The 23,816-nt window shown below is 48.1% G+C and overlaps 1 protein-coding gene across 2 annotated transcripts in view; it reads right to left on the reverse strand.

Annotated features, from left to right (window-relative positions):
• The window catches only part of IPPK (inositol-pentakisphosphate 2-kinase), a 60,459-nt gene that overhangs the window by 18,688 nt on the left and 17,955 nt on the right, over positions 1-23,816 (reverse strand). For both annotated transcript variants that reach the window (XR_003964358.1, XM_030294362.1), the window contains exons 7-11: positions 19,755-19,813; positions 19,296-19,368; positions 12,258-12,537; positions 10,987-11,137; positions 10,290-10,392 (exon numbers count right to left, since the gene is read on the reverse strand). Coding sequence is in view for 1 of the 2 variants with exons in the window: in XM_030294362.1 (XP_030150222.1) it covers positions 10,290-10,392; positions 10,987-11,137; positions 12,258-12,537; positions 19,296-19,368; positions 19,755-19,813 (666 nt within the window). In the remaining variant the exon portion in view is untranslated. The remainder of the gene's footprint in view (positions 1-10,289; positions 10,393-10,986; positions 11,138-12,257; positions 12,538-19,295; positions 19,369-19,754; positions 19,814-23,816) is intronic.

The following is a 23,816-nucleotide window of genomic DNA, read 5'->3' on the forward strand; positions in this document are numbered from 1 at the left end:
GAAGCTGGATGCAGACAGGGCCCAAACTCACAAACCGTCAGATCATGACCTGAGCCAAAACCAAGAGTCAGATGCTTAAGCGACTGAGCCACCCAGGTGCCCCCAAATTTGAAAATTTTAGATGAAACAAATTTCTAGAAAAATACAAGTTACCAAACCTGACCAAACAAGAATATGAAATCAAGATCATAATTTAAAGTTTGTCCGCAAAGATAATTGTGGGCCCAGATGGTTTCATCTGTGGTTCTACAAAATATTTAAGGAAAAAATAATGCAAGTCTTAGTTCACCTCTTCCAGAGAACCAGAAAATGAGCAGTCTTCAAATGTTTTTTGAAGCAGGCATACCCTTGATACCAAGGCTTAACAAAGACATTGCAAAATTCACTAAAAAACCCTAAATAAAATACTGGCAAACCAAATATCATATAAAAATAATAAATCACCATAAATTATACAGTTAACCACATTAACAGACAATAGACAAGTCCTATGATCATCTCAATAGAAACAGAAAAAACAATGATAAAGTCAACATCCACTCCTGATTAAAAACTTTTTTTTTTAATGCTTATTATTTTTGAGAGAGAGTGAAAGAGCCTGAGACAGCACAGAGACCATTGCAGGGCTTGAAGCCACCAACCGTGAGATCATGACCTGAATTGAAGTCAGACACTTAACTGACTGAGACACCCAGGTGCCCCTCCTGATAATAAAAACAAATTAGGAATAAAATGGAACTTCCTTAATTTGCTAAGTTATTTTATTTAAAAAATAAATAAAACAGGGGCGCCTGGGTGGCGCAGTCGGTTAAGCGTCCGACTTCAGCCAGGTCACGATCTCGCGGTCCGTGAGTTTGAGCCCCGCGTCAGGCTCTGGGCTGATGGCTCAGAGCCTGGAGCCTGTTTCCGATTCTGTGTCTTCCTCTCTCTCTGCCCCTCCCCCGTTCATGCTCTGTCTCTCTCTGTCCCAAAAATAAAGAAACGTTAAAAAAAAAAAAATTAAAAAAAAAAAATAATAATAAAAAAAAATAAATAAAACAAAGCCCCCCAACAACCTACAACAAACAACTTACTTAGTGGTAAAATGGTTTCTCTTTAGACTAGAATTCCCATGGTATATTCAATTAAGCAAAACGAAATAAGTAAAAGGTATAAGGATTGGGAAGCAAAAAAAAATCAAATTCATAGACAATATGATTACATAATAAACGAAAATCCAAAAGCTGTAAATAAACAGACTCAGTGACTTTAGCAAGGTTGACAGATGAGAGGTCAGATACAAAAACCAACTGCATCCCTATCTATCCACAATAAACAACTTAAAATGAAATATCTTATAAGATACCATTTGTATCTAAAACCATCAAATAACTGGGAATTGAGGCACCTGGGTGGCTCAGTCGGTTAAGCATCCGACTTTGGCTCAGGTCATCATCTTGCAGTCCATGAGTTTGAGCCCCACATCGGGCTCTGACAGCTCGGAGCCTGGAGCCTGCTTCAGACTCTGTGACTCCCTCACTCTCTGCCCCTCCCCCACTCATGCTCTGTTTCTCTCAACAATAAACAAACATTTAAAATTTTTTTAATAGGGGCGCCTGGGTGGCGCAGTCGGTTAAGCGTCCGACTTCAGCCAGGTCACGATCTCGCGGTCCGTGAGTTCGAGCCCCGCGTCGGGCTCTGGGCTTCTGTGTCTCCCTCTCTCTCTGCCCCTCCCCCGTTCATGCTCTGTCTCTCTCTGTCCCAAAAATAAAAAAAATAATAAATAAATAAAAATAAAATAAAATTTTTTTAATAAACAAATAATAAAACCATCAAATATCTGGGAATAAATCTAATAAAATATAAGACCTCTCTAAAAAAAAAATCCTAAAATGTTTTTATTTGATTTTAAGTAACACCTAAAAAAAACAGAACATGCCCATGTTGGAAGACTGTTTTATATAGATGTCAGTTATCATTTTAATGCCAAACCAATCAAAATCCCAACATTTTTAGGTTGTTGCTTTTCCTTGTAGAACTGAACGAGTGGATTCTAAGATTCATGTACACAAGCAGAGGTCGAGAAGAGCCAGGCATTTATTGAAGGAAAAGACGTTCTTGAGGGCTGGTTCTGACTCTCTAGTGATCAGCATAATCCCTGTGGTTCTGGGACCCTTCCATGTGAAAATAAAATCAAATCCTACCTCATGCCATACCCACCAAATGTGATAGGCAAAACAATACAGTTTTTAAAATACCGGTAGGGCCCTAAAGTAGAGGAAAGATAAAGACTTCTTAAAAAGGAAAAAGACAAAAATTAAACTACCTTAAAATTATGAACTTCTTTTCTTAAAAGTCCTCCATTAAGGGAGTAAAGTAGCAAGGTATGGAATGAAAGAAGGTATCAGTAGCACATCTATCTCACAAGGGCTTCTATCCATAATACACAAAGAACTCCTCAAGTCAGTAAGAAAAAGACGGACAATGTTACAAAAACTGGGCAAGAGGCTTCACAAAAAGAAAACCCCACAGATGGCCAATAAACATATTACAAAGTGCCTAATCCCATTACCACAACAGTCACCACTACAGTCACCAGAATGGCTAGTGTTAGAAAGACACACAGCCAAGTGGTAGAGAGGATAAGGTGCGACGGGAACTACTCTGGCCAGTTGTAGAGACTGTAAATGAACCACCTGTTTTGCACAATCCCCTCCAGCTGATATGCTCATCTCTCTGGCCCAGAAATTCCACTCCTGGGAATATATCCAAGGAAATGTGTGACATGTACCCTGAGGGATCTGAATGAGGACGTTTACAGTGGCTTTATTCGCAATAGCCAAAAACAGAGAACGAGCCAAATGTCCATCAACAGAACAGATACACTGGTGCACCTATTCCGTGCACTGCTATAAAGCAATTCAGTTATGGAAATGCATGCAATAACATGAGTGAATCTTATAAATGGTATAAAGGGTTTTTCAAAAAAGATGGGACTCCATATATAAAGTTCAAAAGTGAAACAAACTAAACTAGAGGGGTATCAGTCAATAGAATAGTTAATTCTGAGGAGAAGAGAAAGAGGAATGACTGACAGGACACCAACAGGGATTCTGCTTGGTTGCCAGTGTTCGACATCCAGACCTAACTGGCAATCCCACGAGTTTGCTTTGTGATAAATCATTAGACTCTATGTTTTTTCTCTGTACTTTTCTGTGTGTGCTATATTTCACAATACAAATGGTTGAGAATAAAATCTTATAAAATTAAAAAATAAAATTCTAGGGGCGCCTGGGTGGCTCGGTCAGTTAAGCATCTGACTCTTGATTTTGGCTCAGGTCACGATCTCACGGTTCATGGAGTTTGAGCCCTGCACTGGGCTCTGTGCTGACAGTCCAGAGCCTGCTTCAGATTCTCATTCTCTCTCTCTCTCTCTCCCTCTCCCTTTCTCTCTGCCCCTCCCCCACTTGTGCTCACTCATTTGCTCTCTCTCTCTCAAAATAAATAAACTTTAAAAATAAAATTCTCAATGCTGGTAACATAGTGTTTGGGGGGGTTGGTGCATGGAGGAAAAGGACCCTCGATTGTTGCAGGGAAGAACATAAACTGGCAAAATCTTTTTGGCAAGACAATATTGACAGGATCTATCAAAAATCAGTCTAGCAGTTTTACTCCCAATAATCTGTCTTACAGATTGTCAAAAGCAGGAATGTCAACATTATTTTTAACCGTAACAAATTAAAACCAAGTAAATGACAATGATTTGGCCATACTAAAGCAACTGACACTTTCAGGGGATATGGGGGACTTCCAAGGGCCCTCTTACAAAACAACCAAGTCCTTGTTAACATACCTGTCAGTGCACTGCTGGGCTTGCAGAAGGTAAGGGAAATCCCTGCTCAATCCCCTCTTCTCACCACTCATCCCCAGAAGAGCCAAAACTACAGTTTTGAGCAAGGAGCAAATAGGAAGGCTGAGCCACCCTGGAGGCAGGTGTCAATGGAAGCAGTGTTTCTAGGAATAAGCCGCAGAGTACAGGGTCCAGACTGAGATTTCTCCCTCAAGCCAAGAATCTGTATCTTCTCTGAAGGAAAGCATTCTTTGTTTAGGTCCAGGATTCCCACAGATTAAGATCAAACACACGAACCCCCAATCATGGACCATTAAAAACCCAAGCAGACAACAAAGCATGGATGAAGCAGCCAAAATACAGAATTTTTACCTCTAAGGTTTTATTATGTATCTGATATCAGATACAGAACAACTATTCATAAATCGTTTGAAGAACTAAAAGATGGGGACTTAAAAATGGACAAGCAATAAGGAACTACCAAAATTACCAAGCAGATGTATAAATGGACCAAACAGAACTTTAAGAAATTAAAAATATAACTATTGAAACAGAAAACTCATAGAATAAACTAGCAGATTAGACACAGGTGAAGAAAGAATCCATGAGTGGGAAGGCAAAACTGAAGAAATACCTAGGATGGAGTACAGAGACAAAGAGATGAAAAATAGGAAGGCAGTTATGACATGTGGAAGATACAGAATGAGGTTTGACCTGCCTCTAAAGAGTCCCAGAAAAAGAGAATAGGATAATGGAGAACAGAAAATATGTGACAAGAAAACGGCTGTGAATTTTCTAGAATAGAAGATATAAATCCACAAATAGAAGCACAACATACATAGATAAAGATAGATAAATACACACAAAGAACGCCACACCTAATCACAATGCACTAAAATGTCAAGTAATGAGAAAGACGGGCTCTTTTTTTTTTTTTAATATATGAAATTTATTGTCAAATTGGAGAGTGTGATACTAAGTGAAATAAGCCATACAGAGAAAGACAGATACCATATGTTTTCACTCTTATGCAGATCCTGAGAAACTTAACAGAAACTCATGGGGGAGGGGAAGGGGAAAAAAAAAAAGAGAGAGAAAGACAAGCTCTTAAAAGCAGGCAAAGAAGAAAACTCCCCTCCTGAAAAAAGGCAGACTGACAGAAGACCTCTCAGCAGCCGTATACACAGATGATGTTACACTGAATGGTTTAATGCCAAGAGAAAAAGTCAACCCTTTCTTCATACTTAGAAAAAGTTACCCTTCAATACTGTGGAGAAATATAAACATATCCCAACAAAGAGGATGCAGAAGTTTCCAAAAGACTTTTACTATTTATTTATTTTGGGAGAGAGTGAACAGGGGAGGCACAAAGAGAGCAGAATCTCAAGCAGGCTCTGTGCTATCACTAATGTAATTTCCAAAGGGTTTACTTGAGTGGAACCTGGGTGGTGGATGTCTGACCCTTGATTTCAACTCAGGTCATCATCTCACAGTTCACGGGATTGAGCCCCATGTCAGGCTAGGAGCTGACAGCATGGAGCCTGCTTGGGATGCTCAGTCTCCCTTGCTCTACCCCTCCCCCTCTCTCTCAAAATAAATACACTATAAAAATATTAATAATAAAATAAAGGGTTTACTTGAAGAAAAAAACTATAAGCAATTGTAGGCCAATATATTAGACAACTCTCATGAAACGGACACACTCCTAAAAAGCCACAAACTTATCAAAACTGACTCAAAGAAACAGTATCATCAGACCTACAAAAAAGACTGAACTGGGCATCAAAACACTAACTACAAAGAAAAGTGCAGGCCCATGTGGCTTCAAGTGGCTTCAAGTATTCAAGTATTTGAATTCTATCAAATACTTAAAGAATACTTAACATCAATCCTTCTCAAACCCCTCCAAAAAGTAAGAAGCTGGAATTCTTCCCAACTGACTTGACAAGACCAGTATTACCTGATAACCAAAACCAAAACAGACATCATAAGAAATGCAAATTGCAGACCAGTATCTCTTATAAATGTGGATACTATTATCCTCAACAATATAATAGCAAATTGAATCTAGCAACATATACGAACGATCATATGCCATGACCTCGTGTGATTTATCCCAGGAATGTGAGGTTGGTTTTAACATCCAAAAACAAATTAATGTAATATGCCTTATCTACAGAATTTTTTAAAAAAAGAAAGAAAAAGAAAAACACTGATAATCTTCAATTGCTACAGAAAAGATCTTTGATAAACTCCAATATCCTTTCTTGACAAAAACACTCAACAAATTAGGAAAAGAAGGGACGTTCTTCAACCTGATAAAGGATTATCTATGAAAACCTGATAAAGGATTATCTATGAAAAGCCCACAGCTAACATGTACATAATGATGAAAGACTGGGGATGCCTGGGTGGCTCAGTCGGTTGAGTGTCCGACTTCGGCTGAGGTCATGATCTCACGGTCCGTGAGTTCGAGCCCCACGTCGGGCTGTGCTGACAGCTCAGAGCCTGGAGCCCGTTTCAGATTCTGTCTCCCTCTCTCTCTGCCCCTCCCCTGTTCATGCTCTGTCTCAAAAATAAATAAACGTTAAAAAAAAAAATTAAAAAAAAAAAGACCGAATGCTATCCCAACAAAACCAGGAACAAATCAGGGATGTCTCTTCTTGCAACATCTGTTTCACATTGTACTAAAAATTCTAGCTAGGGCAGCTATGCAAGGAGAAGACATAAAAGGCATCCAAAGCGGAAAGGCGCCTGGGTGGCTCAGCCGTTAAGCATGTGACTTCCGCTCAGGTTGTGATCTCCCCCCATTCGTGAGTTCAAGCCCCATGGCAGGCTCTGTGCTGAGCGCTGGGAGCCTGGAACCTGCTTCAGATTCTGTGTCTCCCTCTCTCTCTCTCTGACCCTGCCCCGTTCATTTTCTCTCTCTCTCTCTCCCCCCCCCTCCTTCCTTCCCTCACTCTCTCTCTCAAAAATAAACATTAAAAAAATTTTTTTAAGTTAAGTGGGAATGTCAAATGGGAGAGCCAGTCTAGAAAACAGTCTGGCAGATCCCAATAGAATTAAACGTACGTTATCATTTGACCTACCAATTCCACTCCTATGTGTATAGCTGAGAAAAATAAAAACATGTCCGCACAACAATTTGTATACAAACATTTATAGCAGCATTATTCGTAATAGCCAAAAAGTGGAAACGAGTCAATGTCCACCAGTAATAAACGCATAAAATGGAATGTGCCCGTAGACTGGAGTACTTTTCAGCTATAAAAGGCAGACAGTATTGATGGATGCTACAATGCAGATGAACCTGGGAAACATGCCAAGTGAAGGAAGCGAGTCATAACGGACCACGGATTGAAGGACTCCGTGTATACGCAGTGACTGCACTAGGCACATCCGCAGAGACAGAAAGTCTTGGTGGGTGCTTAGAGCTGGGAGGCGGGGTGGGGGGGCAGTGGAGAAGATTTCTTCCTGAGGTGATGAAAATGTTCTAAAATTGACTGGGGATAGGTGCACATGTAGTGGAAACCACGGAGTTACTTTAAACAGGTAAGTTGTATGACATGTAAGTTGTATCTCAGTAAACCCATTATCGGGAAAAAAAGGCAACAAAGGAAAGTTCTAAGTAAGATGTAAGAACGATGGGCAAAGACAGGAGTAAACGGTACTGTAAACTACGACTTTAGAAAAGAACAAGAAGAACCCCAGACAAGCAGCTGCCTGAAAGTGGGAGTGAGAAGCGGAGTGAACCCAGTTCCTCGTGTTCTGAGTGTGTGTGGTGGGGCAGGGTGGGTGGGTGAAGTCACTAACATTAGACCGGACAAGTAACCACTTCAAGGATAGGAACAGAATGTGCAACTTCCAAACCAATGGAGTGAAAAACGGAACATAAAAACTGACATGTAAAGTAAACAGAGGTCGGCGAGCCACGGGCCAGGGGCCAGACCCAGCTCACCACCTGTTTTGTACATGAAGTTTGACTGGAACACAGCGGCACTGGTTTGGGCTGATCTGTGGCTACCTCTGAACTACATGGCACGTCGAGCACGTGTAAGAGGCCAGAGGCTCTGAGCCGTCTCAAGCATCTGTCCGGCCCTTTCCACAAGCGCGTTGACCCTCCTGTGGAATTCTACACGATGCATCAAGGGTCTCTTCGGGCTACAGTTTCCGGAGCCTCAAAATGAAGGGAAAAGTCCCTCGGCTCAGAGGTCGGAGGCTCGGTGAGTTCTTGAAGGAATTTCGTCTGTAGCATCAGAATGACCTCCACTTGCTCCACCACTTGCCTCCACAGCCAGCCCTCTTCAGGTTCGCACCTACCAGAACCTGACTCCCTACAACAAAAACAGGCGGACCCTTACATCCCAACAAAGAGACCTCAAGCGACGGTCTGCTAAATGCGTGCTGGCAACCGGTGCATGTAACGTGGGCAGTCTCCCAAACCGAGAGACAGAAGGGCAGGAGCACGGTCACAATTACACAGTCCACTCACTGCTTGAACCTTTTTCACTAGATTGTTCTGGAGGTAATTCTAGGTTGACGTGCTGGTGTAAGAAATAACGCAGAGACCCGAGCACCTTTCACCGAGCCTCCCTCAATGATGACATCTTGCAAACCTCACACAGGATGGCATCCAGCAAAGACAGGGACACTCGTACTCTCTGCAGTTTCATTCCAGTGTATGCGCGTGTAGTGTGGCCACACGTGTTCACCCTCCACCATGGTAAGATACACGGCAGACCCGTCACAAGGATGCCTTGAGTTGGCCTTTATAGACACACCCACCTTCCTTCCACCTCCCCAAACCACGGCCACCACTCATCTTTGTCATTCCAAGAATGTCAGAGAGGGGCGTCTGGCTGGCTCGGTCGGTAGAGCCCACAACTCTTGATCTCAGGGTTGTGAGTTCAAGTCCCATGTTGAGCATAGCGATTACTTGAAAATAAAACCTCTAAAAAAGAATGTCATAGAAACAATCCTAGTGTGTAACCTTCTGGGACCAGTTCCGTCACCCCGCGTGGCACCCTGGTGATGTGGCCAGGTCACTGGTTGCTTAGCACTGCCAGCGTGTCACCTGCTGGTGGACCCCTGGGTTGTGTCCAGTGCTCAGGGCTTGTGAGAAGAAGCATTCCCTTCTCTGTGACACATGCCCCGGAGAGACAGGCCAGGTGCCAGGGTTCATGCAGGTTTAGTTTGTGAGAAGCTTTCATGTTTCCCCACACGGTTTCCTACCCGCCCCTGGCACGGTCAAGTGACCGGTTTCTCCAGGGCAACGCCCTGCACCAGCCCGGGGGGGCACTGGTTTCAGCCGTTCTGGCAGTGGAGTAATGACTGCCTGGGTCTCTCACCACAAAATTATGGTTACACACACACGTTTACATATTTATCTGGTGACAACTCTGAAAAATATAGAAACGTACAAAAAAGAAGTCTTTCATACCGCTTCTTTGGAAAGAGAAGCAACGCGCCCCCAAGTTGCAGACAACGTAGGGCAGACTGTCGCTTTATTCTGGTGCAGAGGCTCCGCGTTTGGCCGTCTCCCCACCCCGAGCACAGCTCTGCCCCGAGCACCTCAGAGAACTCCCCACCATGGCCCTGCACTCGGGAGGGGCCACCTCCGTCGTCTTCCTCCACACCATGAGCGCTGCAGGAGAGGGGCAGCCAGAGCCGCGTGGGGCCCCAAGCAGGTGAGCCAAGGCTCCCGGGCAGCTGCCCGCGTGTGCCTGGAGGGGGTCATCTGCTCTACACCTCCCTCGTGTCCCTCGCTCGCAACCAGCCGCGGTAGCATTTAGCAAAACCCGTGACAGCACAGTGAGGCCTATGGGTCCCTCTCAGAATAACCTCTTTAAATGCAGAAAATAAACAGCAGGATGACTCTGTCCAATGCCAGAATACTGTTTAAAACAACGTAGGACACAGTCCTGCGCCACAAAAGCTCAGGTACCGCGAGGTATCTACGGCAACGATCGTGTGAAACAAGAAGGTCTGGTTTCTCTCGGTGGCAAAGTCGGGGGTCCTGATGACCCGACAGTGGTTGTTGCCACATTCATAATGGAGGCAATGCAGCATTTCAGTCAGAGGGCACTGGAAGTAAAGACGCTTTCCTCTATGCAGGTTCAGTGAGCCTCAAAGTCCCTCGGGCAGGACCAGGCCTCCTCCTGGGGACGTCCTCCCAGGCTGCCCTTGGCCCGAGTTCTGGGGAGGGATGCCACCCACACACGGCCACAGGGCTGGGGCTGGGTGGCCTGGAGCCAACAGGAAGAACGGAAATCCTCCCTGAAAGCTGAGGTATCACCTTCCCCAGGCCACCTGGGGGAAACTCGGCCCCCTTTTTTTCAATCCCAGTTTTTCTGCTTTAACCACCAGGGACAGGTAATGGAAAACCACATGTCTTAGGAAAGCCCCAAGCTAGTGTGAAGAACCTAAGGAGCACACAGCGCTTCCAGAAGGGTCCGCCCACCTTCGTCAGTGCAAAGGCCACTGTCCCGTCGTCCTCGGTGGAAAGATCAAGCAACTTCTGGTAAAACGCTTCATCATAAGGCCCGTCTATTTGCAATGTTTTTCTGAAGGAGAAAGCGCAAAAAACAGGATGGCAAAGCTGCCCGGAAACGGTTTCTGAAACTGCTAACGATCTAACAATCACACATCTGCCTTTAAAGAACACCTAGAAGACCCACCTCTTCCTGACACTAAACATCATTCTGCAGCGTTAGTTTTAAACAGAACGTGCAAGACCAGAACCAGGAAGCCCAGGCTGTCTCCTGCTGTGACAAATGGCATCCAGTCAGAGACGCTAGTGAGGGGTGGCGGCTGGGGAGACGGGGGGGGGGGGGGGGGGGGGGGGGGTCCAGATCCCGGAATTCCGCAGCCCAGCCACAAGCCTGTGGCACCGACCCGGGAGACCCCCCTGGAGGGAGGGCGGCCAGGTGGCAGGAGCGGCCGGGCGGCTGTGGAGCAGCACTGCCCCCTGCAGGCTCCGCCGACTCAGGACAGGACTGCCAGCCAGCCCTGCTCCTGCCACAGGAACCGAACCCCAGGCTGGGCGGGCAGTCCTCCCATTAGGATGACCCCTTTCCCCCAGCCCCGTCTTCCCCTCAGGAGAGCTCGGGGCCCACTCAGCCTAGGCAGCACAGGGGTGCCCAGGGCCTGGGCCTCACCTCTCCTCAGGAAACTCCTCCAGGTACCGCTCAACCCGCCGGTACAGAGGGTAGAGGCCTTCGATGTCCAGCAGGTCCAACATCTGCACCTGGAGGGTTTTGTACAGAAGACAGCCCTTCGGTAACCCCGAGCACTCCGGGGCGCTTTTTCCTACCAAGAACATCGGGAAAACAAGAGGTTTACCGTCAAGGATGGAACACAGCCTGGGGACAGGCCACACCCTGCCTCACAGAACGGCTGGGGCACGGGGCCGGGCACCACAGACCAGCAGGGGCCCCCCGTGTCTCCTGCTTCTCCCTGTCCAGGGCCTCCAAGTCCACACCCCAGCCCAGGTCTCAGTGCAGAGACGGCCCTCAAGGCTAGATGAGCCAAGCACAAAATTTAAAGTGACCACACCGTCATCACATCTGCTCAACCGTGTCTGCGGGGCCCCGAACCACAACCCAGGCTGATGGGCGGGCGGCCACACAGGATGGCGGTCAAAGCTGCCACTGATACCCGCAGCAGGGAGTGGTCATCGTGGTCAGTGTGGACGCGAGGTCCATCCCACAAGCGAGCGTTCTTGGGTCCCTGCCGTGCGGCAGGTGCTGTGAGGCCTGGAAGTCGGGGTCCCGGCCCATCTCTCAGCCTTCTAGGAGCAGCCGTGTCCCAGGAACAAACACCAGGATGGGTCTGAGTCCTTGCAGGGGGAGCTGCAGCGTGTGCAGTACTGACACCCTGACCTCCCGGCTCCTGGCGGTGGCTCTCCCACACGCCGCAGGCCGGACGTATGGAGCCCACCAGCAGGCGGCAAAGGGACAAACGAGGGTCCCATGAACATTCACAGCAAAAGCCCAAACCACCCACGGGGCGGCCTCAAAGCTGGGACACCCACTGAGTCACAGTTGGGCCCCCCGCCCCACCCGCAAGGGCCTTGAGCTGTGGGACCCTGACCCTCTGAGCCCCAGTTCTCCACCAGCCACAGAAAACCTACCCTTCCAGGGTGGCAACCACGAGACGGGAGACTGTAGGAAAGCCCTTGACAAACCAGAGGACGCACAGACACAGGGGGCGATGTTTTCAGGGAAAACCCTACAGCCCAAACGTGTACCGCAACTTAAAAACCCAGATAAAAGAGGAGACGGCGGGGAGGTCTCCCCACGGGGGCTGGGGGGCTCTGGGGGGCCCCGACGGGGCCCAGGCTGCTCCCACAAGTGCTCCGTGAGGCCAGGCAGGACCCTGGCAGGATGCACCACACGCTCTGCCCGCCCCTACACCCAGCGTGGCCTACCTTGGTGGCGCAGGCTCCTGCCGAAAGGGCTGGCTTCACAGACACGAGGGCCCTGCGGGCCTGGCCCCAGCCTCAGGGCGCCGGCCCGGCCCTTTTCAGAGTCGCTCAGCAGCACCCGTGTGATAACACGCACCAGCTCCCGGATCACGGCACCCGTGCAGTGGGGCCCGCCAGCCAGGCCGTTGGACGGGAAGAAGAACGGCTTCAGGTGGTGTGCAAGCTCGCTCCAGTCGGCCACGGGGCTGCGGGCGTCTTTGCAGCCATAAATCAGCTCACCATTCTTTAGGCGGAGAGAGAGACAGGACGGTGTCAACTCCACAGGCTGGGGCGAAATACCTCTGTCCCTGCCCGCTGAGCAGGTAAAGGGACTTGACCCCCTACCTGTCTCTGTCTGGGTTTCCCAGACCCACCTTCACACACCATGTCACTGACCAAGAGTCAAACCCCATTAGAACACGAAAAAGAAAACGTTCTCAAAAAGTGAGGACCGGCCTGGCCTGAGACACAAAGCCTCAGGAGAACGTGCACTACACGGGGCCTCAGGCAACCTCAGCCCTAGGCCCAAACTCCCAAAGACCCCAGCCTGTCGCTCGAGAAGCCACGTGATGCCCATGCTACTGGGGGACACACAGACTTCTCAGCCAGTGTGGATGTCAGTCCTGTCCTCTGCAGGGCAGGTGAGGCTGCCAGTGTCATTAGTGTGGAGAGTTTCATCTTCAAGGCCATCCAGTCTTTTAAAACCAAGTCTAGCAAAGAATCCCCCATGGCACCACACTCCCCAGGCTGTGAGCACAGGCTGACCCTGTGACCCGTGAGCCACAGCTAACCCAGGGGAGTGACCGACTCCTTGCCCCTGGCTCCCACATAGGAGAGACGGGGCGGTCAGCAGCCTTCACGTGGTCCCCAGTGGCCCCTTGATACACCCTGCAGCCCTCTCCCCACTGCAAAGGCGAAGTAGCCGCACATCCCCTACAAGACTAAGGTGTAAAAGACGCTGTGGCTTCCCTCCCGTGCCTCCCCTCAAACCACACAGCCACGCTGAGCAGCCCCTCGTGCCCCCCGTGGCCAGAAACCAAGGTGCCATCCTAGAAGCACAGTCTTGGGCCCTGGCCAAGCCATCAGAGGACACAGCCTCCAGAGGGCCTAGCCATCAGAGGGGACACAGCCCCCAGAAGGCCGAGATATCAAAGGGCCAAGCCATAAAATGGGACACAGCCCCCAGAGGGCCGAGCCATCAGAGGGGACACAGCCCCCAGAGGGCCGAGCCAGAGCCAGCTGTGCTGCTCGATTCCAGGCCCCAGAAACCACGAGAGACGGTATGTGACTGTTACACAGTGGAGAATACAAAGCAGGGTAGTCACAGCTCTGTCCTCAGGTGGCAGAGGAGAATCAACCCAGCCCAGGAGGTGTGGACAGGGCATTCCTCCCTCATCAAGCTCGGGGGTTCAGCGGCGCACAGTGCCTCCACTGGGTGTCCTGTCACACATTCAAGCTCAGAGGTACGGACATCTGAGTAAGAGGCACACAGCTGAGGCCCCTGCTGGCCATGGGGCCAGGGGAACCCTCGTGAGACGACTGACCCTGGACATGGGCCCTGCTGCAGGAAGAAGGCAAAGGGTACGCAGGAGTCCCTGGGGGGAGTGGACCACAATGAAGCGCTAAGCAAAACCAGGCCTGGGGACTGCAGCCAAGAGGTGGGCCCAGGGCTCGGCCCACAGTCCAGGACAAGAGCCACCTCAGCCCCCGCAAAGCTGCCCTTCTCCAGGCCTGCGAGCAGCTGAGTGACTGCTGGACAGTGGAAAGCCTCTTCTCCCCAGTGTCTGAAATCTATACAAGTACAGCCACTCAAGGACATCATGTGACCTTCCCTGGAGCGCCGCTGCCCTGGGCTCCACGACAAAGCTGCATGTCCCCCACGTCTCACAAGCGTCCAGTGTGGGGGTGGATACAGCCACAGCTGTGGAGTCGGGCCAACGGGGAGGCGGCTCCCACAGCAGGCAATGGGGCACACCTGAACTAGAGAACCAAAGCCTGACTCACAAGCAGCGATGGCACTTGCAGTGATGGGCTTCACTGCTCCTGGTATTATCTTAAAAAGCCATTCTGGGGGCACCTCGGGGGCTCAGTTGGTTAAGCATCCAACTCTCGGTTTTAGCTCGAGTCATGACCTCATGGTTCGTGGGATCAAGCCCCACATCGGGCTCTGTGCTGACAGCCTGGAGCCTGCTTGGGATTCTCTCTCTGTCTCTCTCTATCCATCCCCTGCTTGTGCTCTTTGTCTCAAAATAAATACGTAAACGTTAAAAAAAAAAAAAGCCATTCTGTGTCCCTTCTCTTAATCTCACTCTTTTGGAACTATTATCACAACCTCTGTGTTGTTTCCACTCTGATTTTAGCAAAAGCAAGCCCCCCAGGCCCCGCCCCACAGCAGGGGCCAAGCCACTCCCCTCGCCGCGGGCCCAGCAGGCAAGCACAGTCAGAAAAGGGTCCACCGGGAAAAATACTAGCCTCACTGAAGGTTCCAGATTGTTCCAAATCAATCCACAGATGAAGGAGTACTTATCTTTAGGCTTTAAATATGAAATTCCTTCAGTCTTTGTAAGAATTAAAAATAAGAACTGAGGAGGAGTTAAGGTGGCAGAGGAGAAGCAGGGGGACCCTGGGCTTTCCTCGTCCCTCAAACACAACCATATTGAGGCCAGGTCACTTGGAAAACCCAGGAAAATCCATCTGCAGAATGGCAGAATGATCCCCACGGTCGGAGGAGACAGCTTAGCAGGTGTGAGGTGCGTGGACAGTCCCCTTCCTAGAGTACTTTTGGAACAGGGTATACTGCCTCCCTAAGGGCAAAAGACCCTGCAGGCACCAGCCAAAGACCTTTGATCAGCAGGAGACAGAGGCACACCCAGAGGCAATATGAGCCTTGATGCTTTTAGCAGTGCTATACCACAAATTCAGCACGTTGTGCAGGCGTGGGTCCTTCTTGGGGACAGAGGGCTTCAGACACAACACACAGAGGCTCTACTCTGGAGGAGAGGCGAGGATCCACGTGGTGCCAAGTCCTCTAACATTTCGGGTTTTGAATCCCCGAAGCACACCAGAGAAGAAACACAGGAGAGCTGTGGCGCACAGGGAGCTGACTGCCCGATTCGCTACTCTGTGACGGCTGCCTGAACAGTGGGGAGTATGAGAATCCGTCTGGGGACGAGAGATTGGGATGGCGCCACTTTCCCTTCAACAACATGGCAGGACTTCAGAGAGCCACGGAGAGGCCCCCCGGGGAGGCGGGACCTGCTCACACCAGACACCGTCCCCTGTCCCCGTCAACTGCTTATCTACTGGGGCAAGACTCTGAGCCAGCACAGTGGGCCTCTCCTCCAGAAGCTCGGCACAGCCAGCCCCCCGATGCACCAAATGTACTGAAAATCGAGTGCTTTAAAATGACAGCTGCAGGGGCGCCTGGGTGGCTCAGTCGGTTAAGCGTCCGACTTCGGCTCAGGTCATGATCTCACAGTCCATGAGTTCGAGCCCCGCGTCGGGCTCTGTGCTGACAGCTCAGAGCCTGGAGCCTGTTTCAGATTCTGTGTCTTCCTCTTTCTCTGCCCCTCCCCCGTTCATGCTCTGTCTCTCTCTCCTTCAAAAATAAATAAAAACATTAAAAAAAATTTTTTTTTAATTTAAATGATACCTGCAGTTTTTGGTTTTTGTTTTTCCTATTGGAATCAGCCTCATAGTTTCTGGGGTTTGTTTTTGTTTTTTTTATCATTTCCTTCTATTTATTTTGTGGATCAGTCTTTTTAATTCTTTTTCTTTCTTTTTTCTTTTTTAATGTTTGTTTATTTTTGAGACAGACAGACAGACAGACAGAACACAAGCAGGGAGGGGCAGAGAGAAGGAGACACAGAATCCTTAAGTAGGCACCAGGCCTGTGAGCTGTCAGCACAGAACCTGATGTGGGGCTTGAACTCACAAACTGCAAGATCATGACCTGAGCTGAAGTTGGAGCTTAACCGACTGAGCCACCCAGACGTCCCTCCTTTCTTTTTCTTTGGAATCAGCTTTATAGTTTTCTGGTTTTTTACTCCCTTTCCTTTTCTTTTTTTGGGATCAGGGTTTTATTTTTTTCTCCTTTTTTCCTAGCTTACTTCAACAAACGAATCAAAGCACACCTAGTTAAAGGTCCAAACACTCCCCCACGGCAAGCAAGGGGGAGCTCCGCAGAGCACTGACCAGCGGGAAAGAGCGGCCAAAACACAAGAGCACAATGTACACAGCACACACCAGAAACCCCTCCTGAACTGCAAAGCCCTGGACAGTGTATGACCCCTTTAACATAGCGGTACTCTCAGGTGCAGGAAACACAGCAAGCTTTTAAAACACACAAAAACAGAAACTTAGCCAAATGAGAAGACGGAGGAATTCTCCCCTAAAGAAAGGTCAAGAAGAAATCACAACCAGGGACTTACTCAAAACGGATATAAGCAACATATCTGAACAAGAACTCAGAACAACAGTCATAAGACTACGAGCTGGGCTTGAAAGAAGCGAAGAAGACACCAGAGAAACTCTTGCTGCAGAAATCAAAGGCCTGAGACCCATTCAGGACGAAATAAAAAAATGCCATACCTGAGATGTAAAACAAACTAGATACATTGACAGTGAGGCTAGAAGAAGCAGGGGAGAGACCAGGTGAAATAGAAAATAAAAATAAAATCATGGAAAATGATGCAGGTGACAAAAGGAAATTACTAAATCACAAGGGGAGAACGAAAGAACTAAGTGATTCAATGAAGTGAAACAATATCCCTATCACAGGAGTCCCACAAGAAGAGACAGGAAAAAGGGGCAGAAGGTTTATCTGAATAAATTATACCCGAGAACTTCCCTAATCTGGGGGGTGGAAACAGGCGTCCAAGTCCAAGAGGCACAGAGAACTCCCTTCAAAATCAACAGAAACGGTTCAACACCAAGACATATCACAGTGAAACTGGCAAAATACAAAGATAAAGAAAGAATTCTGAAAGCAGCTAGGGGCAAATGGGCCTTAACCTACAAGGGTAGACACATAAGGGTAGCAGCAGACCTGTCCACTGAACCTTGACAGGCCAGAAGGGACCGGCAGGAAATAGTCAATGTGCTGAACAGGAAAAATATGCAGCCAAGAAGCCTTTATCCAGCAAGGCTGTCATTAGGAACAGAAGGAGAGATCAAGGCTTTCCCAGACAAACAAAAACTAAAGGAGTTCATGACCACTCCACCAGCCCCGCAGGAAATTTTAAGGGGAACTCTCTCAGTGGAGAAAAAGAAAGAAAAAAAAAAAAAAAAAAAAAGACCAAAGCAGCAAAGGCTACAAACGACCAGACGACCAGAGACTATCACCAGAAACACCAAATCTACAGATAACACGATGGCACTAAATTCGTATTATGCAGGGCCCGAATGTCCATCAACTGATGAATGGATATATACATACATACACACAGTGGAATACTATTTGGTGACCAAAAACAACGAAATCTTGCCATTTCCAATGAGGCAGATGGAGCTAGAAAGTGTTACGTTAAGCAAAGTCAGTCAGGCAGAAAATGACAAACATCTTATGATTTCACTCGTGGAATTTAAGGAACATAACAGATGAACATAGGGGAAGGGAAGAAAAAATAAAAACAGAGAGGGAAACAAACCATAAGAGACTCTTAAGGGGCGCCTGAGTGGCTCAGTTGGTTAAGCGTCAGACTTCGGCTCAGGTCATGATCTCACAGTTCATGAATTCAAGCCCCACATCAGGCTCTCGGCTGTCAGCTCAGAGCCTGCTTTGGGTCTTCTGTCTCCCTCTGTCTCTCAAAAATAAATAAACGTTACAAAAAGAGAGAAACTCTTAAATATAGAGAGCAAACAGGGCTGCCGGAGGGGAGGTGGGTGGAGGATGGGCCGGGTGGGTGACAGGCATTGCGGAGGGCACTTGTGATGAGCGCTGGGTGTCATATGTAAGTGATGAATCGCTGGGATCTACTGAAACCACTACTACACTGTATGCTAGCTAACTCGAATTTAAATAAATAAATTTTAAACAAACAAAAAAGAATTGATTGTGAAACCTGTCCTCTTTTTCTGGATTCAGGAAGGTGGAGGCAGACGGGGTGAACGCAGTTCCCTGGGACCACGTTTCTGAGCCAGATGGGAGAGAGCTCGTCACACAGGCTCCCCGCCCGCCCAAGCCCGCTGAGGGGCATGCAGTGCACAGAGCAGCACCATCCACGTGGAGCGGGACACAGAGGGCACAAGGCCGCCCACATACGACAGCCCTGCTTCTCCACACACATCCGGTGCTCGCGAGCCTGGACCCCTGGACTCTCGCGCACACATAACACCAATGAGGACATCCCCGGGGCTGGGGCCAGGATGAGGAGGAAGGGAGAGGACAAGGAGGACCTGCGGGGACACATTTCCAACACGGGCCACACTGAGCTCTCCTCCAGATCTGGGCCAGTCCTGCTCCCACCCCCCCCACGGAGGCCTCGACTCCTGCCAGCAGGTGACCCCGGGGCCTCAGGGAGCCCGCAGATGGCCGTGCCTGTGCTGACGGCGAGGGCTCCGTGTGCAGAAACCTTCCCCCACCCAGCCAGGATGCGGGGTGATGAGCCACAGGACTTCGAGAACTCACCGACTGACAAGATCTGGGAATTAGAAGTTCCCTGAATGATCCACGAGCAAAAGCACAGGTGTGGCCACCCCATCAGAGATGCACAGAGGTACCCCAGGGACACAGCCCAACGGAGCCAGGGCCATCCTCCTCCAGGAACCAGAGTTGGGCCCAAGGCCGCCCAGTGCTCAAGGAGCTAATGTCTCACGCTCCAGGGGTCACAGGATGCCACACCTGTGGAACGAGGCTCGGAAAAAGGACCGCAGGACTTTGCCACGGCAGCCCCAGCCCAGACACCCTCACCTGCAAGGTCACAGAGGCGATGCGCCACGGGTTCACTCAACCCAGTTTGGACTCCCACTGCTCAAGTGCCTGGAAATAGAAGCTACTCTTACCTTAAATATCTTTAAGTTGTTCTGAGCTTCCTGTAACAAGCTCTTCAAAGCAAAGTGCATTCTCTGTTTGTTCCTACGACGAGAAGACACTACTGATAGGACTGCAAGCCGCCTGTGGCTCAGGGGCCCTGACTCGGGGCATGGGCCTGGGGGCGGCTGCCAGGAACCTCAGGCTCTGTGGGTCAAGGAGCCACATTCCCCCAGCCTTCCTCAGGGAGGCTCCCCATCACTGCCCCCCGTGCCCACCCCACTCTCTAGCCCTTCCTGGTGGTAACATCTCCCCAGCCGCCTCCTCCCAAAGGTCACCCGAGGAGGCAACTCCCGGACAAGAACCCGGACAAGAACCGGGAGCCCTGCCCAGCCCCCCGCCCCCACCACCGCAGAGAACGCCCCCCCTGCCCACCCCACCCCCACCCCCATGGAAGGTGACATAGGGACAAAGGAGAAGCGTTCTCTTACCCTGAGTAGAGATCGAGGGGGCAGTATTTACTTATCTGCTTCCACTTCCCGGTTGCCACCTGTTAAGAAAGCGCCAAGCGGTGTCAGCGACTGACGGGAGAGCTGAGGTGAGCACGAGGGTGCTGAAGGTCACCGCCTCCGGGTGCGTACCAGCACCAGTGGGGGCGGGGCCTGGCTCCAACCCCAGGAAACCCCAGCCCCCCACGGGAGCAGGGCAGCTGGCAGCAAGCACCTTTCCAAAACGACAAACCAGTCTCACAAAACGGTCGGGCTCAATTCTGGCCATCGGAGGAACAAATCTTTAAACTTGTAATATTCAGGAAGAGGAGGGTATGGCTAACGAGCAACTTCATGTTGTTGGGGAAAAGACAAATCGGCACAACCTTTTGAAAGTCAAGTCGCTGGTTTCCGTCAAATTTTAAATGTGGGTATCCCCAGACTTTGGCAAACCTATGAATGTCACCAGGTCGGGGACGTTCAGGGCAGCCTAACTGTAACAGCGAGGTCTGGAAACGACTTTGCAGTGCATCCGCTCTCACGGGCCAGGACACAGAAAGCCACTTGATACGTGAAGGAATGAGTAAATGACATCCAGCTAACAGAAGAGGTAAAGGTAAAAATCACCAACACTTATTCAAGGAAAAAAGCAATTCAGGTGAGTGGAAGTGATGTGACTTTACCTAAAAAGAAAAAAAGAAAAGAAAAAGAAGTGCATCCACAGGTCACATCCAAATATGCACTGGAAAAGCCTTGAAGGATACACAATAAATAAATCTCCAGGATGAAGAGAAAAAAGCAGAGCAACTGCATATGCTGAGACCCCATATTTGCTTCATGAAAGTGTGCATGTACACATGTGAGTGAGCACATGCTAGAAAACATGTGGGGAAAGGCATCATCTCAGGCCCCCAGGACAGTATGTACATTTGTGTTGGCAGAAGTGTGGAAGGATGTGCAAACTGACAACGTGGGTTACCTCTGGGAAATCGGGTGACCTAATTACTACAGTTCCATACTGTATCAGTTAAATGAACAAAGAAAAAAATAGCTCTTAAAAATGAACGGTGACAATGAACACCATCTCCCAAAGGGAGTGGCTCACATACCTTCTTTTCCCTAAGAGACTAGAAAGTTACAACAACACAAAGAAAAGATGGGGTGAGTCAGCAAAAATGGTGGTGGTAAAGACCTCTGGAAATTCTCTCCTCCATAAGGGCAATGAGAAAACTGGCAAAAACTGTCAGAATCAAAACTTTCAGAACTCTGAAAATTAACCAAAGGCTTGCAACAATCTAGGGAGCGTTTATTCAAGAAAAATGGCCAAATCTAAGAACACTGAGCTTTGTGGCATTTTTTTTTTTAACTTTCTTTTCAATGTTTATTTTTGACAGACAGAGACAGAGTGCGAGTGGGGGAGGAGCAGACAGAGAGGGAGACACAGAATCCGAAGCAGGCTCCAGGCTCTGAGCTGTCAGCACAGAGCCTGACACGGGGCTCGAACTCACAGACTGTGAGATCATGACCTGAGCTGAAGTCGGCACCTAACCGACTGAGCCACCCAGGCGCCCCAGCTTTGTGGCATTTTTAGTGCTCTATTCCCAACCCTCTCTCCAGCTCCAAGGAAACCCTAAAAACCAACAACCCCAATCCTGGTGAAAGGAAGTCTGGCAGCCACCAGGGGGGCTGAACGGGGCAGGAGTTTCTCCAAAGCCTCACGCCCAAAGAATGGTCATTATATGACCCATCTCTGGGACTCCCATCTTCATTACCTCAGAGCCGAGCAGGTGCAGAAGGGGCGTCCTCCCAGGGGCATTTGTGAAGCACGGTTTCACTGCACAGCTACCTGAGAGAGTGGCAACAGTCATGGCAAACAATCAGGCTTAGCCTAATGCTAAAATGGAAAAGCTGAATAATGAGATGTACACAGGGCTCTAGAAGGCCATGCGCAGGCTCTAGAAAGACCTTCAAAGGCCCTCGCTTTCTGTTGATCTGAGGCTCTGAGGAACTGAAGGCTGAGTACAGCTGCAACTGCCATGCTGAGTGGTGATGGCGGTCCCTGCGTGCGTGCGGAGCCCCTCGGCAAAGACTGCTTGGTTCCAGGCATTCAAGAAAATCTTAGTGCCGAAAGACCGTCAACCAAGAGCTCTTCATCTATAAAACTATCCTTTGGAATGAAGGAGTGATTCAGACACTGCCAGGCAAACAAGAACTGAAAAAAAAAAATTGTTGTTAGCTAACCTGCCCTACAAGAAATACTAAAGGGAACCCTTCGGGCTGAAATGAAAGGGCACTAAACAGTAACTTGAATCCACGTGAAGAAATAAAGAGCACCAGTAAAGGAACTACACAGGCAGGTAAACAGAGAAGACCATGAATTTGTTCGGAACTTTTTTATCCCATCTCCTTGAAAGAATGTCCGCCACACGGTAGGAGGCAATCGTCAGGAATCTGCAGTAACAAGCACGCTATGTACGAAGACTAACTTGTAAGGGGGAAGCCAACAAAGCTAGGAGGAGCAGAGCCTTCGTACACCAGGGAGATTAACTGGTATTAACTGAGCTAGACTGTTCAGCTTAAGGTGTTCAAGTAATGAGTGACAAGACAGAAAAGTAACAACAAAACAGAAGACTTGAACCACACTATAAACCAACTAGACCTCACAAACATCTATAGGACACTCTACCCAACGACAGCAGAATACACATTCTCATCAAGCAAACATGGAACATTCTCAGGGAGACATGAAGTCATGCAAATGTTCTCCAGACTTGGTGGAATAAAATTAGAAATCAATAGAAAAAAAAAAATTTGAAATTCACAAATACAAGAAATCTAAACACATTCCTAATCATCAGTCAAAGAAGAAATCAACAGGAAAACCAGAAAATTGAGATAGAATGAAAATGCAACATACCAAAATTTATGGGAGGCAGAGAGCAGTGCTTACGTGGAAATTTATACTTGTAAACACCTATATGAAAAAGAAGAAAAATCTCAAATCAATAACCCAATTTTCTACGCAAACTAGAAAAATAAGGCCAACCTAAATCCAATGCAGACAGAAGGAAGGAAATAGTAAAGATGAGAGCAGAGACAGATGAAATGGAGAACAGGGAGAAAAATGAAGAAAGTGAACAAAACCAAAAGTTGTTTCTTTGAAAAGATTGACGATTACTATAATCCTTTCGCCGGATCAAGAAAAATGACTACAAACAGAAATAAAAGAAAGGATGTTACTTAACCTTGCAGAAATAAAAAAAAGAATTTTAGAAGAATACTATGAACAAATCAGATGAAATGCACAAATTCTTAGAAACACACCACACCAAAACTGAGTCAGGAAGAAAGAGAATCTAAACAGAATAGTAAGAGTGGCACTAAATCGGCAACCAAAAATCTTCTGACAAAGGAAAACCCAGAACCAGATGGCTTCACTAGTGAATTCTCACCAAATGATTAAAGAAGAATCAACACCAATACTGAAACTCTTACAAAAAACTAAAGAGTAAAGAGGAGGAAACACTTCCTAACTCATTCTATGAAGCCAGTTATCACCCTACCAAAACCAGACAAAACATCACCAGAAAAGAATACTTCAGGCCAATTATCTCTTAAGAAAAAATCCTCAACAAAAACTAACCTAATTTAGCAGCATATTAAAGGAATCATACACCTATAATGAAGTGAGATTTATCCCAGAAATACAAGGACAGTTCAGCATACGCAACCGTAAGAGACCACATTAACAGAAAGAATAGCACACTTCCTGGTCTTAGTAGACACAGGGCAAAATCTAACATTCTTTCACGATTCACAAAAAAAAGGGGGGGGGGCAAAAAAACTCAAAAAGAACACCTATGGCCAACGCACAGAGAACATCACACTCAGTAGTGAAAACCTGAAAGCTTCTGCCTAAGATCAGGAACAAGATAAGGATGTCCACTCTTGTTTCTACACAAAATTGTACTGCAAATTCTAACCTGAGCAATTAGGGAAGAAAATCAAAGAGCACCGAGATTGGAAAGAATGAAGTAAAACTATCCTTATTTGCAGATGATCTAA

The sequence above is a fragment of the Lynx canadensis genome, chromosome D4, assembly GCF_007474595.2.
Source record: "Lynx canadensis isolate LIC74 chromosome D4, mLynCan4.pri.v2, whole genome shotgun sequence".
NCBI lineage: Eukaryota > Metazoa > Chordata > Mammalia > Carnivora > Felidae > Lynx > Lynx canadensis.